Source organism: Puma concolor, chromosome A1 (assembly GCF_028749965.1).
Source record: "Puma concolor isolate L17-30 chromosome A1, mPumCon1.1.hap2, whole genome shotgun sequence".
In the NCBI taxonomy this organism is placed as follows: Eukaryota; Metazoa; Chordata; class Mammalia; order Carnivora; family Felidae; genus Puma; species Puma concolor.
This window is the reverse complement of record NC_141667.1, coordinates 135,478,971-135,494,350: the sequence shown is the minus strand read 5'-3', so window position 1 is coordinate 135,494,350 and position 15,380 is coordinate 135,478,971. Positions and strand designations below refer to the sequence as shown.

At 39.9% G+C, this 15,380-nt stretch overlaps 1 protein-coding gene across 1 annotated transcript in view; it reads left to right on the top strand.

Moving 5' to 3' along the window:
- Nucleotides 1-15,380, top strand: part of CCDC192 (coiled-coil domain containing 192) — a 219,107-nt gene that overhangs the window by 143,932 nt on the left and 59,795 nt on the right. The window contains 1 exon segment of the mRNA XM_086705004.1: nt 7,329-7,461. Within this exon segment, the coding sequence (XP_086561130.1) occupies nt 7,329-7,461 (133 nt within the window).

Here is a 15,380-nt window from a genome sequence, read left to right as displayed (position 1 = left end):
CTGATCTACTCTTTGTCACTTCAGATGACCTAACAAAATGGTCACAATCACCAGGATCAATCCAAGATCCTTTTCTGAAAGACACTAAGAGAGCTCAGAGCAACACCTGGCACAGACAGCCCTTAGTTGGGTTCATTACATCTTTCCTTTATTCCTTAGGTTCTCTAGTGATATCATAGCAATCCATGTTATAAGTGCCTCACCATCACATCTTTTCAGCATCACTCTTTTATAACCAAGTCTGTTTTGTTGCCTTTCTACTTCCACTAAGCAGAGCCACTCACACTCAGTGTCACTAACAAAGTTAGCTTTAAGTAACTTAAAAATTAATGGTGCTATTGATTAGTGAAGCTTTATGCTACCACTGAGAAGAAAAATCAGTCTTTGGAATCAAAAGAACTCAGTTCAAGTCAAATTAGCTACTTACTAAGAGATTATGGTTACCATGATCTACTCAAGTTCTCCTGGGCCCTCACCTCTCTTACCTACAAAACAGGGACAAGATCATAAATAACAATTAGGTTTCATCAATGAGCAGTGGCTGCTGGGAGTGTGGATTAAGGATTGTGAAGTCACTGATGCAAACTGGGGTGAAAAAATCCCCAAAGTGAGGGCCTGCCATGGAGTAGAAAGGAAACTACAAGGCACCTATTTGCCATTCCTAGACTTCTAAAATATTTACCTAAGGATGGCATAAATACAAAACAAGAGCTGTAAAATTGATTTTTTTAAGCCGAGTTGTACCCAAAAGCTACTATCACTTTAGTTTTGTTATTAACAATGGGCTATTATAGAAAAGGCATGAAAGGGGAAATCTGCTTCTATGTTCTGTATTCAAACCAAATTCTCTTTTATGTTCTTGGTAGTGGGCATTTTATCAGTGGCCTCTGGAGACAACACCTGCCTTTGTTATCTCTGCTAAGTAACGAAGGGGACTGAATGGGGTGGATTTCAGACAAGGTGGGAAGAAGCTATGCTCCGGCAAGCCTGACAGAGATGCCACAGGCAGCAAGAGGTAGGGCTTTAGAAAGCTGCTCACATCATTCCACCAAGGCAGCCACCTACTCTGCCAGGCATCCGGCCAGCTCTGGCAGCGGAATGGATCAAGGTTATTTGCATATCTGTTTTCAGGACATTAAGTTTTGTCTACCCATCCAAAGTGAGGAGAAGATCACTGCAATTATGCAGAAAGCTTGCTTTAGAAGAAGAAAGAGGAGGAAGTGGAGGAAGATGGGAAAGGAGAAAGAAAAGAAGACAAATCTTGAAAGAAAAGAAGACGAATCTTGCTCTTGTTAAAGAACAAATTTCATTTTCTAAAGTGTGACAAAGACATCTTTAGAAAGGATACCTTAGTGTTTTTGGTGGAGGGTTGAGAGTTTCCTGATGTGTTTCAAGGAATAACGACAAAAGAGAAAGACCTATCTACTACTTTGCCATTATAGAACTGGATACTGTCATTTGTATGCTATGTCAATGACTCTCCACCAGCTATGTGACATGGGATTAGGGACCTGGAAATGTCATAAGCCCAGCCCAATTTCTCATGGCCAGTAGTTGACAAAGCCTGGGCTTAGAATCTGAGGCCACAGTTCAAAGTATGTGCAAAGACCAAGAAATTTTAAACAATGCTGGCAACTTTGTGATGAAACTCATCTATAAATAGTTCCCTGATGATTTCTAATTCCCGATGACTTGGTATAATGCAAGCTATTCAGCAATGTGATATGGATAGATATTTCCTTTTCAAAACATTGCACAAATACATGATTTCCTCCTTCTGTCCGCCCTGTAGGAGAAGTAGGAAAAGAGCAAGGTAATAGGAATTTACCTCCAAGCTATAAAGCCTTCCTGTCCTTTCAGTAATCATGGACAGGAGTTCCTAGTTACTAAGGAGACAATAACAGACTCAATTACGTTCAAGTACAACACTTGGGTTGCCTGGCTAAAGAATGCCAAAAAAGCAAAGGAAAATATTATCATTGCTGAAATCATTTGATGTCTATGACTAATAAAAAACATGTTGGCAAACTGAATTTTTAGAAATGCCCAAAGGGCTTGGTTAGATCTATGAATTAATAGCATACAGCAGTTCTCTCTGGAGAAAAGAAAAAAAAAAAAAAAAAGACAAAGTTGTTAAACTCTTTTAACAACTGGTTTGAACAACCAAAAGATCCCAATAGAACAAATCAAGGTTCTTTATTCAATTTTTTGTTTAAATCTAAACTTCCCTGCCCCTTTCCATTATAGCTAAATAATAAAGTTTGCACATTTTGGGTCACATTATCCTGAATAAGGATATCCTTGAATAAGGATAATATCCTTGAATAAGGTCCCCACAGGCCTTTTTTGGCTTTCCTACAGAACATCTCACAAATTCCAGAGCTGTTTTTAAGGGATCCCTGAAAACTGTAACCATCTTAGAGACTTTGAGGGCTGAGGTATCCATTCATAAATGTGCTGTGCCCCTAAGAGACTGGAGGAAGCCAGAGGTGGGAAGAATTGGGGGTAAGCCAGACCTCTAATTACCTCCCGACCCAGGTCCCAGAGTTTACCATGGGCCTGCCTGAAGATGTTCATCCAGTCTCTGCTTGATCATTCCCAGAGCAGGAGGCCTTTGCCAGGACCCATCCTACCTTGTTATGAATGCAGCCCTGATTATTGGAGGGTGCTTTCTCACGTTGTGCCAAAATCTGCCTCTCTTGACTTCTTTACTCATTGTTCCCCAGGTATCTCTAAAATAATACTGTTTAACTCAACTTCCTCTCCTCTTGAATAGTACCTTAGATCACTGAAGTCACATGTCATGACTCCCCTGTATACTGTCTTCTCCAAACTAAATATCCTCACTTACTTTTTCAGATCATAAGGCAAATATACAAATATCATAACAATAATAAAGGCAAAACATACAATCACCATAAGAGGAAGATAAAAAGGTGGTCTGGAAATTTGATTTTTTTTAAGGAATGAAGTTTTTTTAACTGAAAAGGTGAAATGTTTAACTGATATTGAGAAGCATTATGTCTTTCCATTGACACATATTCATCAAGTCACTCTGTCCACCAATTCATCCTGTCAAAAAGGAAATGTAGCTTGATAAAGACTTTTTCTTGGTGACACCATGCCAGCCCCTGTTGGCCACCTCACCGAGTCTTTCCAAGTTACATTTAGTTTTTGCTTAGCTTTATTTACTATCAATGCCTACTTTGAGAAAAGTTTCAAAAAATAATACTTATCTGCATATGAATCATTGCAAAATGAATTTCAGAATGTGAATACCATCTATTAAGAATTAAGGGAGAAGCCAGCAAACCATCAGAATCCTAGAGGAGAACACAGGAAGCAAGCTCTTTGACTTTGACCACAGCAACTTCTTACTCAACACGTCTCCAGAGGCAAGGGAAACAACAGCAAAAATGAACTATTGGGACCTCATCAAGATAAGAAGCTTCTGTACAGTGAAGGAAACAATTAACAAAACTAAAAGGCAACCAATAGAATGGGAGAAAATATTTGCAATGAAATACTGGATAAAGGCTTAATATCCAAAATCTATGAAGAACTTATCAAACTCAACACCAAAAAAAAAAAAAAAAAAAAAAAAATTCAGTGAAGAAATGGGCAGAGGACCTGAATAGACACTTTTCCAAAGAAGATATAGTGGCTAACAGACCCATGAAAAGATACTCAAGATCACTCATCATCAGGGAAATACAGATCAAAATCATAATGAGATACCATCTCACACCTGTCAGAATGACTAAAATTAACAACTCAGGAAACAACAGATGTTGGTGAGGAACTGTTTTTACCCTGTTGGTAGGATGCAAACTGGTGCAGTCCCTTTGGCAGAGAGGATGGAGGTTCTCCAAAAGATAAAAATATAACCACCCTATGACCCAGCAACTGTACTACTAGGTATTTATCCAAAGAAAACAAAAATGCTGATTTGAAGGGGAACGTGCACCCCAATGTTTACAGCAGCATTACCAACAACAGCCAAACTATGGAAAGAGCCCAAATGTCCATCAACTGATGAACGGATAAAGAAGATATGATAGACACACACACATACACACACACACACACACACACACACACACACACACACACACACACACAGGAATATTACTAGTAATCAAAAAGAATGAAATCTTGCCATTTGCAATAATGTGGGTGGAACAAGAGTATATTATGCTAAGTGAATTAAGTCAGAGAAAGACAAGTATGCTATGATTTCACTCAAAGGTGGAATTTAAGAAGCAAAATGTGAAAATAGGGGAAGGGAAGGAAAAGTAAAATAAGATAAAAACAGGGAGGCAAACCATAACAGAGTCTTAACAATAGAGAACAAGCTGAGGGTTGCTGGAGGGGAGGTGGGTGGGGAATGGACTAAATGGGCAATGGTTTGGGCACTTGTTGGGATAAGCACTGAGTGTTGTATCTAACTGATGAATGCCTAAATTCTACTTCTGAAGCCAATACTACATTATATGTTAACTAACTCGAATTTAAAAAAAAGAAGTTTTCCAGTAGGACAGAGACCAATTTGACAACAGTGGAAATCCATTCATTAGCACAACCTTTACTTTTTTTCTATGTTATATATCTTCAAAGTGTTGCTTCTCATTACCTCCCAAGAAAACCACCTGCAATTCTTATTAGAGGATTTGTGGGGTGGTTTTTTTTTTTCTTTGGTGGGGAGGGAGCGAGGGGGGGGGCATAAAATAAAACAACCTAAAGTGATAAAAAAAAAAAAAATTAAGGGAGAAGCAATGTGATGAAATGAAATCTTTTCTTCTTACTCCTCTCAGTATTTTCTTATAGAAAGTTCCAAGCATGGAAAAGTTGAAGGACTTTTACAGTAAACATCTATATACTTAATAACTAGATTAAATTACTGTTTTGCTAACTCTGATTTGTCACTTGTCTATTGGTTACTCTTTCTATCCATCACCCTAACTTTTTTATATAGGTCAGTGTAAGGTACATTCACCCTCACACTTAATCTCTAATGTGTCAGTACACATGCCATTATTGGTTCTTTTCTGACACTTTTTTTTAAGTTTATTTATTTTGAGAGAGAGAGCATGTGCGCTGTGAAAGAGTGCGGGGGAGGGGAGGAAAGAGAGATTAGAGAGAATTCCAAGCAGGCTCCCCACTGTTAGCACAGAGCTGGATGTGGGGCTTGGTCCCACGAAACAAGAGATCATGACCTGAGCCAAAATCAAGAGTCAGATGCCTAAACAACTGAGCCACCCACGTGCCCCTTTTTCTGACTCTTTCAGTTAACACTGTCTTAAGAATCCCTTTGCCATTCTTTCCCTCATTTCCTTTACTTTCTCACTTTCAACATCATTCCTCCCACTTTCTAGCCCCTAAGTTCTAAATGATAAAAACAAAGGGTGAAAAATCTGAGCATGGAACAGTCCTGAAGCAGCATCAGGACAGGACATGGAAAATCACACAGGGCCTCAGAGGCATTATCACCCCAGACCTGCAATGGATGAGGTCCTCATGAACAAACAGAAACCAACTGATAAGATAGGGAGGTAACAATGAACATGCCACTCTAATAACTTACTTTGGGAAACAAAGCTATCAAACACCCAGGCATTTCTTGATCAGCTCAGTTTCTCCCTGAACTAACCCTAAGGGTGGGCCAGATGGTGAAGGCTTTTGATGAACAGACTCAGAGGCATGGAAGTAGTTAGAAGCTGTGAGTTCCATGGAGCCTTATCAGCAATGATGTTTCAACAACTGGACAGCATCATGACTGACACCAAAAGGGTGCTTCATAATTAGCATAATGGAATGAGTCTGTGATTACTAACTACACTCTAGGAGAACTGCTGAACCAACCAGGAACTCACGTTGTGGATCAGGGCACCTCTCAACTGAACCGTGCTGGGGAACCATGCCAGATTCTACCCTTCCAACTCCCTAGAAGTTCCATGACTACCATGCTCATTTGAATAACACATTCTGTCTTAGCCATATGTATGTCGTTATTTCAGCTTTCGTGAAATCCTAATCCTGCTTCAGTCTAAAAGACGATCTGTCTTTAAAATGGGGGGCTTAGGGGGGCCTGGGTGGCTCAGTCCATTGAGTGTCCACCTCTTGATTTCAGCCCAGGTCATGATCATAGGGTTGTGGGATCAAGCTCTGTGTTGGGTTCCAGGCTCAGCGTGGAGCCTGCTTGAGATTCTTTCTCTCTTTTTTTTATCTCTTTGCCCCTCTCCCCAGCTCACTCTCTAAAAAAAAGAATGAATGAATGAATGAATGAATGAAATGGGATGTCCATGACTATCTAATCCCATATTTGAAAAACTGATTTTACTGGCTTCACTCTCAAAAAAAAAGGGAGCCATTCCCTACCACCTGATGTTTTCTATGTGAAGTTTTCCTTGGTGTGCAAAAGCCATTCTTTTCCTCTATCTCAAGATTTAGGTCTGATAAGAAGTGTTAGTCATTTATTTTCTGGGATTCCTAATTACCAGTCCATACAGACTTGGCAAAGTGAGCCCATCAGTGGAAAGATAGCATCACCCAAGTGCAAATACGAAACTTTTCACAATAGACGGCTTCTCTGTAGTGACAGCTACATCTGGTTTTGACAAATCAAATTCATTTTGCCACCCATAAAAGGAGTAGTCATAAAGTCTCAAGGTGAACCCTTGGGTTATGTAACACCTTCCTAAAGTAGTTCTTTCAAAGGTTTAGATGTCATCAATCAGATTATTTCATAGCAAGCAATTCCTGTCTTCTACTGCTTAACCATTTGTACCCCCGATCACTTTCCCTGTATAGATACCATGGTAAATATCTGCAAACATCAGCATTTCATGCTAGCATCACACTCTTCAGAGTTTATTTGAATGCAAACCATTATGGTGTTAGGGTGGAACATGACACAGAAACAAAGCTCTATCTCACGGGAGTTTACTTGCAGACTGGGAAAAAAAGTCAGACCCTTTTAGGCACTGGCACCTCAGTGGTAAAATGCCAACTGCCAACTAAAATTGATCTCCAATTGCCTCTATTACAAATGACCAAAATACAAGGTTCGGATGCACATGAAAACCTTTCAAGAGGGTAAAAGATACTCGAATGTAGAGAGTGGCTTTTATTACCGCAATGCTTCAACAGGGTCACAAGCACTACGCGTCACAGACCTCAGAAAGGGCTTCAGCTAGATAATCCAAGAGCAGTTCATGTAAGCTGGGCTTCGAGGCCATGTTTGTCCTGACTTCATTAGTTCTTTTTATTCCTTTGATGCATCGGTCTCTAGTGATGGAAACTCTTTTTTTTTTTTTTTTTTTTTAAAGAAACTAAAGCACAAAAGGAAACTGAAAAAGCTGCAAACTGATTTGGCAACAGCTAAGCAAGAGGCTGCCATCACAGTCCTGGAACTGAATGAGAAGATAAAGACTCTGTGTGAAGGAAAGCCAGCCCCTAGAGGTCAGTATTACCACGTGACAGTTGCACGCTGGCCCTCTATCCTGCGAGATACATGGTTTTATTGGCAACAGAGCTAAAAGCAGGGCCACAGTGCCAGGCAGCATACTGGCCCAACAGCATGCAGGTCTGGCCTGGCCTGACCTCCTTTCCACATGAATAGTGACATTACACAAACTACTGACTCCAGGCTGGGTTCACTTTCACTGTAAGTGAGGCAGAGAATGAATAAGCAGTTCCTTAAAGCAAAGTCTCTGAGGCTGAAGAGCTGGACTTGGTAGAACTGATAAGCGTCTCTGCACAAGCTGGGCGGCAGTGAGGGAGGTGAGCCAAAGGAGGACCCGACAGATGAAGCTCTTGAGTGGAGCGAGGAGATGAGTGTGGACAGGCCTGTAGGCTAAGGCAGGCCCAGGGAAGTTAAAAAAAAAAAAAAAAAAAAAAAAAAAAAAAGCGTTTAAACAATAGGTGAATGAGCCAGAACCAAGCAGGCAAGGCTGGGAGAGGAGGAAATCTGGGTGGTTTAGAAAGATTTTAATAGCCGCTTTGGTGTAGATCTTTAACAAGTCTTCTCTAAGAGACTATAAACACACATTGGGGGAAAAAGACCCCTCAGACCGTCATCATTAGCCATGATATGAGTTACCATTTAATACATTGTGCCAGGCATTTTGCTAAGCACTTCACATGAATTTAAGTCTCAGAATAAGCTCTGAAGTAAGTACGTTTATGGATCCCCAAAGAATAAACAGAGGCTTAGGGATGTTGGTTACTTTGCCCCAGATTAGTGTGAGCAACACCTAAGGCCATGAGCCTCCAGACAGCCACTTACACTACCCAGTGTGCCTATGCACCTCTGAACAGAAGGCTATTTTGTCTCTGTTCTACAGAAGGGCTATCCATCCTCATTCTGCCTGGTGGATCTCTTGCAAAACCGTGGGCCCCTGGATAAATGTCCTCCTCTCGTGTGTGGCATTCTTGTAAAACCAGAAACATGCCCTTATTCTTCCTCTGGTTTCCTTTATTATTCATAAATAATTCTGGAAAAAGAGGAGGACCGTGGAAATAAATGGAGGAGGGGAAAGTAGGCGATGTGGTGGCTTCAGAAAGGGAGACACATCAGCATCCCGGCCATGTGGTAGAGCTTTTAATATGAGTTTGGATTTAATTTTCTATTTTGAAAAGTGCTATCCTGGGGATGAAATGGCATGGAACACAGTCATCTTGAAAAAAAAAAATGCTGAAGGTCAATTTGTTTTTCTCTTTCCACAAAACATAATGATAGCTTATGAATTTGCTTTTGCCACCATGAAAACCTAGGGAATAAAATCCACTCAACGATATTATCCATTTAAAGGTCTTTATCCTAGGACACCATAGCCAGATTTCAGGTTAGTTGTGTAATAAGAAACTGATAATAATTGTACAGCACATTGGAGAAAGTTCTCCAATTCACCTGAGAGAAGCTTTCAACTTATCGACTATATTTTTCATCTAGTGAAAGAGATAATACTGCAAGGTATATAATTCTCATCGTTGACAAAAATATCATCTGCTGTCTAATGACAAATCCTGTCTAATGAAAAATCCTGTCTAATTTTGTCCTTTTGATATTTGAGTAGGTCAAAATGAAATTATCCTGAGGTACTGGGACTCTCATGGTTCAAAGAGGGTAGAAAACATTAAGTCCCACCTTCTGTGCCCATTTTTTTCTCTGTATTTGTTTTTTTTAAGCTACTAGAAGAAAAATCCACAAAACCTGAATGCATTATGAACAGCTACAAATTTAAATAAGGGCAGATGTTCCAAGGTCAATCAGGGATGAAAAGAGTGACTCGTTTTGGACCTATATGTTGCTTCCTTTTTTGGCTGAAAAAGTGAGTCAGTGGACTGACTTAAATCAAATATTTGCACTTTCTTGCTCTCCCACTACTCCCATGTTCCTCAACCTGAATTCAATAGTCCAGGAGACTGTCAAAGCACTTGTGGCCCCACAGTCATATTGGCTTTCATTCGCAGAGACTGTGGTCACCTTGTCCTACGTCTTAACACACTTGAAAGTAAAGTCTGCAAAGATGTCGGTAGCTTTAACACACAATGCCCTCCATTTAAACACACACCAGTTAGGGTTGACCCACCTCCCACACACATGTCTAGACCAGAACAATAGCCCTCCTCTAGTTATCTTGTATCCTTTTATAAAATGTTTGTTTTCAGTTCTCAGACCTCTGTTTGCAAATGACAGATGTCCCAGTCATAATAGCTTAAGGAGAAAGGGTGATTTATTGGCATAAACAAACTAAGAAAGGGCATGCCATTAGCCTTATAGTCGAATGGATACAGAGTCTCAGACACTATCAAAACATTCTGACAACACTCATCTCTGCTTCTGTCTCCATTGAGACTTCATTCTCTCAAGTGGGATGTCAGAAGAGACTGGAAACGTGGCCATAAGCAACTAGAGGCTGTCCCCATCTTTCCTCCAGAGAGAAAAGAAAGCATTTTTCCACCAACTCCCAGTTAGAAAAAGTACAATAAAGCATTCTTTCCTAGCTTGAGTTGGATACCCATGCAGGGACATGACCCAATCTTTGTGGCCAAGGGTGGGGTACTACGGTTGGGCAAGGTTCCGGTCATGCACCCTGCCACTGGGTGGCATGATAGAGGGAAATCAGGGTGGAAAAGAAGAATGTTCTGACTGGCAACTCCCAACAGAAGCACTGGGCTGGTCTGGGAGAGAAGCACTCCCTTAAAGGAAGGGATAACCCATTACTAGAAAGAAAGAGTAAGGGACAAAACCAACGTGTCCAATAGAGTCTCAACTAGTGGTCAAGTTAAAATATAACGCAATGCTTGCCTCATGAGTCACCCACCCATGAGTAGTGGCAATTTTTAAGTAGATTCTTCTTGATGAACAAAAGGACTTCATGATCCAAGAAATAAATGCCCAATGGTACAATTTCAGACCCCATAAAAATGGAGAGTGAACCAAACTACTATGGGAAAGGAATCCCCTTCCATCCTCCACCAAGTGTCATCATGGGTGCCTACTCTAAAGGCCTGCCTTATTGTAACAACTGAAATTGCAAGAGGGCAAAACAGTTTTTATTCTAAATGACATGCTACTTGGATTGACGTAAACCTACTTCTGTGTTATAATTACAGATTATGTCTGTAGTTCTAACAAGCAGATGGAGATATTTCCAAATAAATTAGAATATTTTTTACCCAAGTGTGCAATTTTTTTCCTCGTTTGGTTCATTTTCTAAGTAAATCTGTATATATAGTAGGTTGGCATTCAGCTCTTCTGATCAGAGGGATGTTCCTGATCAGAATATTAGGAATACCTTTAAGCATATTCTCACGGATCAAACAGTGAGTTACCAAACTTTTTCCTTTTCGTTTTACATCAACACAGTAAACTACTTCATTGGCTATGTACTTAAATTACCTCCAAGGAAATAAATGATTTAAGTCAATGGAAAGTTCAACCGAAAAGAAAAACACCTTTCTTATAAAACTGGCACAGCAGGAAACTTACAGCCTGAGCGTTGTTTGTGGATTTTACTTTGTGCAAATAATCACAGCCCAAGGCAGATTCCTTCCGTCATTTCCACAGCCTGCGTCTGAAGTGCTTACAGCTTTATTTACCACCATAATTCACTAAAATGCCTACTGTACCCCTTAAGACTCGCCTTTGGGTAAACCTTAGTACACAAGAACCTAAAGTTAAGTTTCAGAAACAATCTTTGTGTCCTTTGCTTCCTTTGCTTAAAAGGACAAAGCTCCTATGCAAAAGACATTGGTGACTAAGTCCCCTTGTTGGTACATGAGCATGAAATCACTTGCTGTGATGGAACACCTATCTTTTAACAGAACATCAGAGACCTGGTTCAGAGATTTCAAGCCAGTGTACAAATGTACTGTTCTGGATTTTTTTTTCCTTTTCATTCTTTTCTCCTAATATGCACAGCTAGTATACCAAGTAAGGTATCTAGCCTACACATACAAGTTGCCATTGCCCCAGTGACGGCAATATCAATTCTAAGTCATCTCTCAATTTTACTCCTGTTCAGAAGATTCTCCCAGTTAGTGAAGGTAGATCCCAGGACAAGCTTATCCAGGACTCAGTGTCTGAATAGAGCTAGCCATTGTGTTCAAGCAGGCATGGAAAAGGAATGACATTTCAGTGATATTCAGTGACACAAAGATGTTTTTGTTTGTTTTTTTATACATGAAATTTATTGTCAAATTGGTTTGTATACAATACCCAGTGCTCATCCCAACAGGTGCCCTCCTCAATGCCCATCACCCACTTGGCACAAGGCTGTTTTTAAACACTAGTCATTTTAATGATTAGACTATTGCTGTTCTATATTGTTCAAATAAAATTTAAGAGATTTATCTCTTTATCAACCAACTGTATCAGTCAACTGGGACCAAAATTTTCAAGAGTATCTTTTATCATGATGTCCACCCCAAGGACTCAACCCTCTTATTCTCTCTCTTCCTGTAAACTTCCTTAGGATCAAAGCTCCTATAGAAACTTGGTGTTAAAAACAAAACAAAACAACAACAACACAACACAAAAAAAACCCTGGGATTTGAGGGTGATAAGAACATTCTGGAATTAAATAGTAACAGTGGTTATACAACATTGTTAATATAGGAAAATGAATGAATTTTACACTTTAAGGTGGTTAATGTGGTGTATTTCATGTTCTATGAAATCTCAACTGGGAAAAAAACAGTGATTAAAACAATCCTCACTGGGATGTAATGACTAACACCTTGTCAAGTTTAAGTGTATTTTAATGAGAGTGCTTTGGGCCCAAATAAAATCTTGTCTTGGTGGAGTTCCAAGCATTTAGAGAGAGGTTATATTCCGATTTGCTGGAGTAAGGCCAATCTTGAGTAGCTGTCCATTTGTGTCCAGATTTTTTTCAACAATGCCATCCTGCCCTTTTTGACTTTCTCTCAGCACAGCTCTTCATAAGCCTGTCCTTCCTCATATTAAGAACCAGTTACTTGATCGATAGTTCTACACCAACATTCTTTCACTACTGAACACAGATGTTTATCTTACCAGAATTTTCGAAGAACGTAACAAAGAAGGCCCTGGGATCTCACTGTTGCAAATGTTCAAACATTGTCGAAATGCACTGTTCACCACCCATTTCATCAGGCTGCATGGGGTTCAGTCTGATATTTGGTCAAAGCATAAACAGACTGCCTGTACTTCCCTACTGCTGTCAAGGGTGTTACTGCCATCACAGAAACTGACAAGAACTTGGGAAAACAAAAAGTAGATATCTTCCCCCTCAAACATACACATGATTATCCCCGCATCTGCAGAAAAGAGTATTCTGTTAAGCACTCCCACTGAATCCTCAAATTCCAGAAGCTATTCCAAGGTGAGATATTTTACATGTAGACCAGGAAACACCAGCAAGTCATAATAGGGACAGTGAGAGAGTGTAGGAGTGGTAACTTCGAGATGTACTTTCTAAGAAGTTCCTAAGGAGTTTTAATATTTATGGCAGAGAATAGCTTATATTCATCCTTATAATCTCTAGGTTTCATTCAGAGATTGCCTGTCAGTTTGTCTCTTCCTTTGTCCACTGAAGTCTTCCTGAAATAGGCTGGCTTCCTTAAGTAGAACTCCACAGCCGAAGTCTGATTTCAGAAGTCCCCTCAAGGACAAGCAACTGCGCCAGGAGCCTGAAAAGCTTGGGGATGCATCATGAAGATCCCAAGAAATGTGACTTATTAACTATGTGCAAATTTAGGGTGGTTCTAATTTTCAAAAGGACATTCTAGAAACCTCTAGTCTTGAAAATCACTCCCATGAAAACTAGGTGTTGCTCCAGACTCTGTTGGGTGCAAGTGACAAAAACCAAACTGTAACTATTCTCAGCAGGCTGAAGCACAGGGTTCGTGGACTGCTCATTCGGCTCTTCTTTGATACTAGCTCTACTTGAGCTACTGCAGGCCCAGATCCGGAGACGCCCTGGCTGCCCTGGTCTATAGTGAACATCTGTTTCTGCCTGCTCACAGCCACTTCCTTCTGTCTTTGGTAGAAGCATGATTTTCCTTGGGAGATGTGTTCCTCTCCCATTCTCTGAAGTCCTATGGGACTGTTTAATCACAATGTCCCTTTCCTCCTGCCCAGGAAGATCCTTGTGACTTGCCATCTTACTCTCCTAATAAGCATTCTTTTTTTTTTTTTTGCTTTTTTGCTTTAAGTAGTCAGTATTGGCTTATAATACTTGCAGCTAAAGAACCTAAATTTATTTCCAACTCCAGGGAACAGAACTTCTTTCTCACAGAATCTATTCAGAATCTTACACAGGAATTTTATCGACCCTACTTATATCATATTCTTACCCATGGATTGATGGCTATGGCCAAGACAGTGGGATCTTTTCATGGACCACAAGTGTGTCACATGCCAGAGGTCAAGGGTTAGGAAATGGTATCAGAAAAAAAGATGGGAAAACATTCTGGACAGAAGACCAAAAAAACCTCTCATTGTCCTCTTTAATCTACCTTAGTTACGCTTACAAACTTGTAGAAAATACCCAGGAGATGAAGATAAGGTCTATCTTGTCAGTGAAGTACAAAATGTATCTTCTTTCTCTCCGTATCACTTCCCAACTGCGTATTTAGGCCCTTCCTTTGCAAAAGGTCTGGAAATATATTTATTTTATAATTAACAAAGGGTAAGAAGATCCATTCTAAAATTTTTGGTAGGGGTCCAAAATTTGGACCTTTGTAGCTATACCAGCTGTGGGAATTCAATGATGTCAAGGTCCCCTCCCTCCTTTGTTTGTAAGACTAATTTTGGAATTATACTATTATCAGGAAATGGTATCCTTCCTTCTATCCATCCCTTAGGATTTTTTTTAAGTCTCCTGGCTTCTGTATCCTGAGAGGTGGGATAATAGTGCAAACGCCAGCTAATGTCAAACAAGGCACATGGGAATTGGAACTGGATCAACTTCAAAGTTTCCCTACTTAACCATGGAGACTGCTATGATCACCAGAAGGGCATGTGCTGTTTGGCAATGCTGTTAAAGAACCCAGACTAGAGCTGAGAAGAAAGGTGTCTCCTCCTAGAAATTTGCAGAGAAGTAGTTGAACCCTTATCAAACACTGGCAGATGGATATTTGTCAACATAAGATAAATGGGAGAATCTGTGGGTTACAATTGTCAGAGAGTTGGAACACCACTGGAGCTGTTCCTGGTACAAACATCTTGATGCCAAAGTAGAAAAAGTGAATGATGTTCTCTCCTGCATTCCCCAGAAACCTCAATATTATTTCTTTTGATGACTCAATGTTTCCTGATACAAGGCTGAAGTTAGAGAATAACTATATTGGTAACATGAATAACTTTGGAGGAATGAATGAATACTCTAGAAAGAATGCATAGAACAAGAGTCTGCTGAACAAAGTGGGTGTCTTCTCTTTGAAGGCACAGGATTGATTTCTGGTAGTAGGATAGTGTTAGATATATACGCTTGTGTATATATTAGATATATACCCCTATGCATATTGTGGTGGTCTGTAAGAATATTTATTTTTAAAGATCTACTGCCTTGTACCAGATTATCCTACTAAATCCTCAATCAAATAAAACCACAATTTGGTGCTAGACAAAAACAACAGCAACAACAACAACAAAAAAACCCATATAACTGAGAAGAAATAAACAGTGAATGTAAGAGGAACAGCATCAGTCCTGATTTGCTTAATATGCAACTGGAACCAGGAGAAGTGTGTTAATTATGCTGGCATAATAATTGGTGCCTATAAGATCTGAAAACATTATAGCTCTTCTATAGGTGCTTTCCTTCATCCCAGAAATTAGAGCTGAGAATGTTGCTCTGCTTTTCTGGTAAGACCGGGAAGTCCTGCAACAT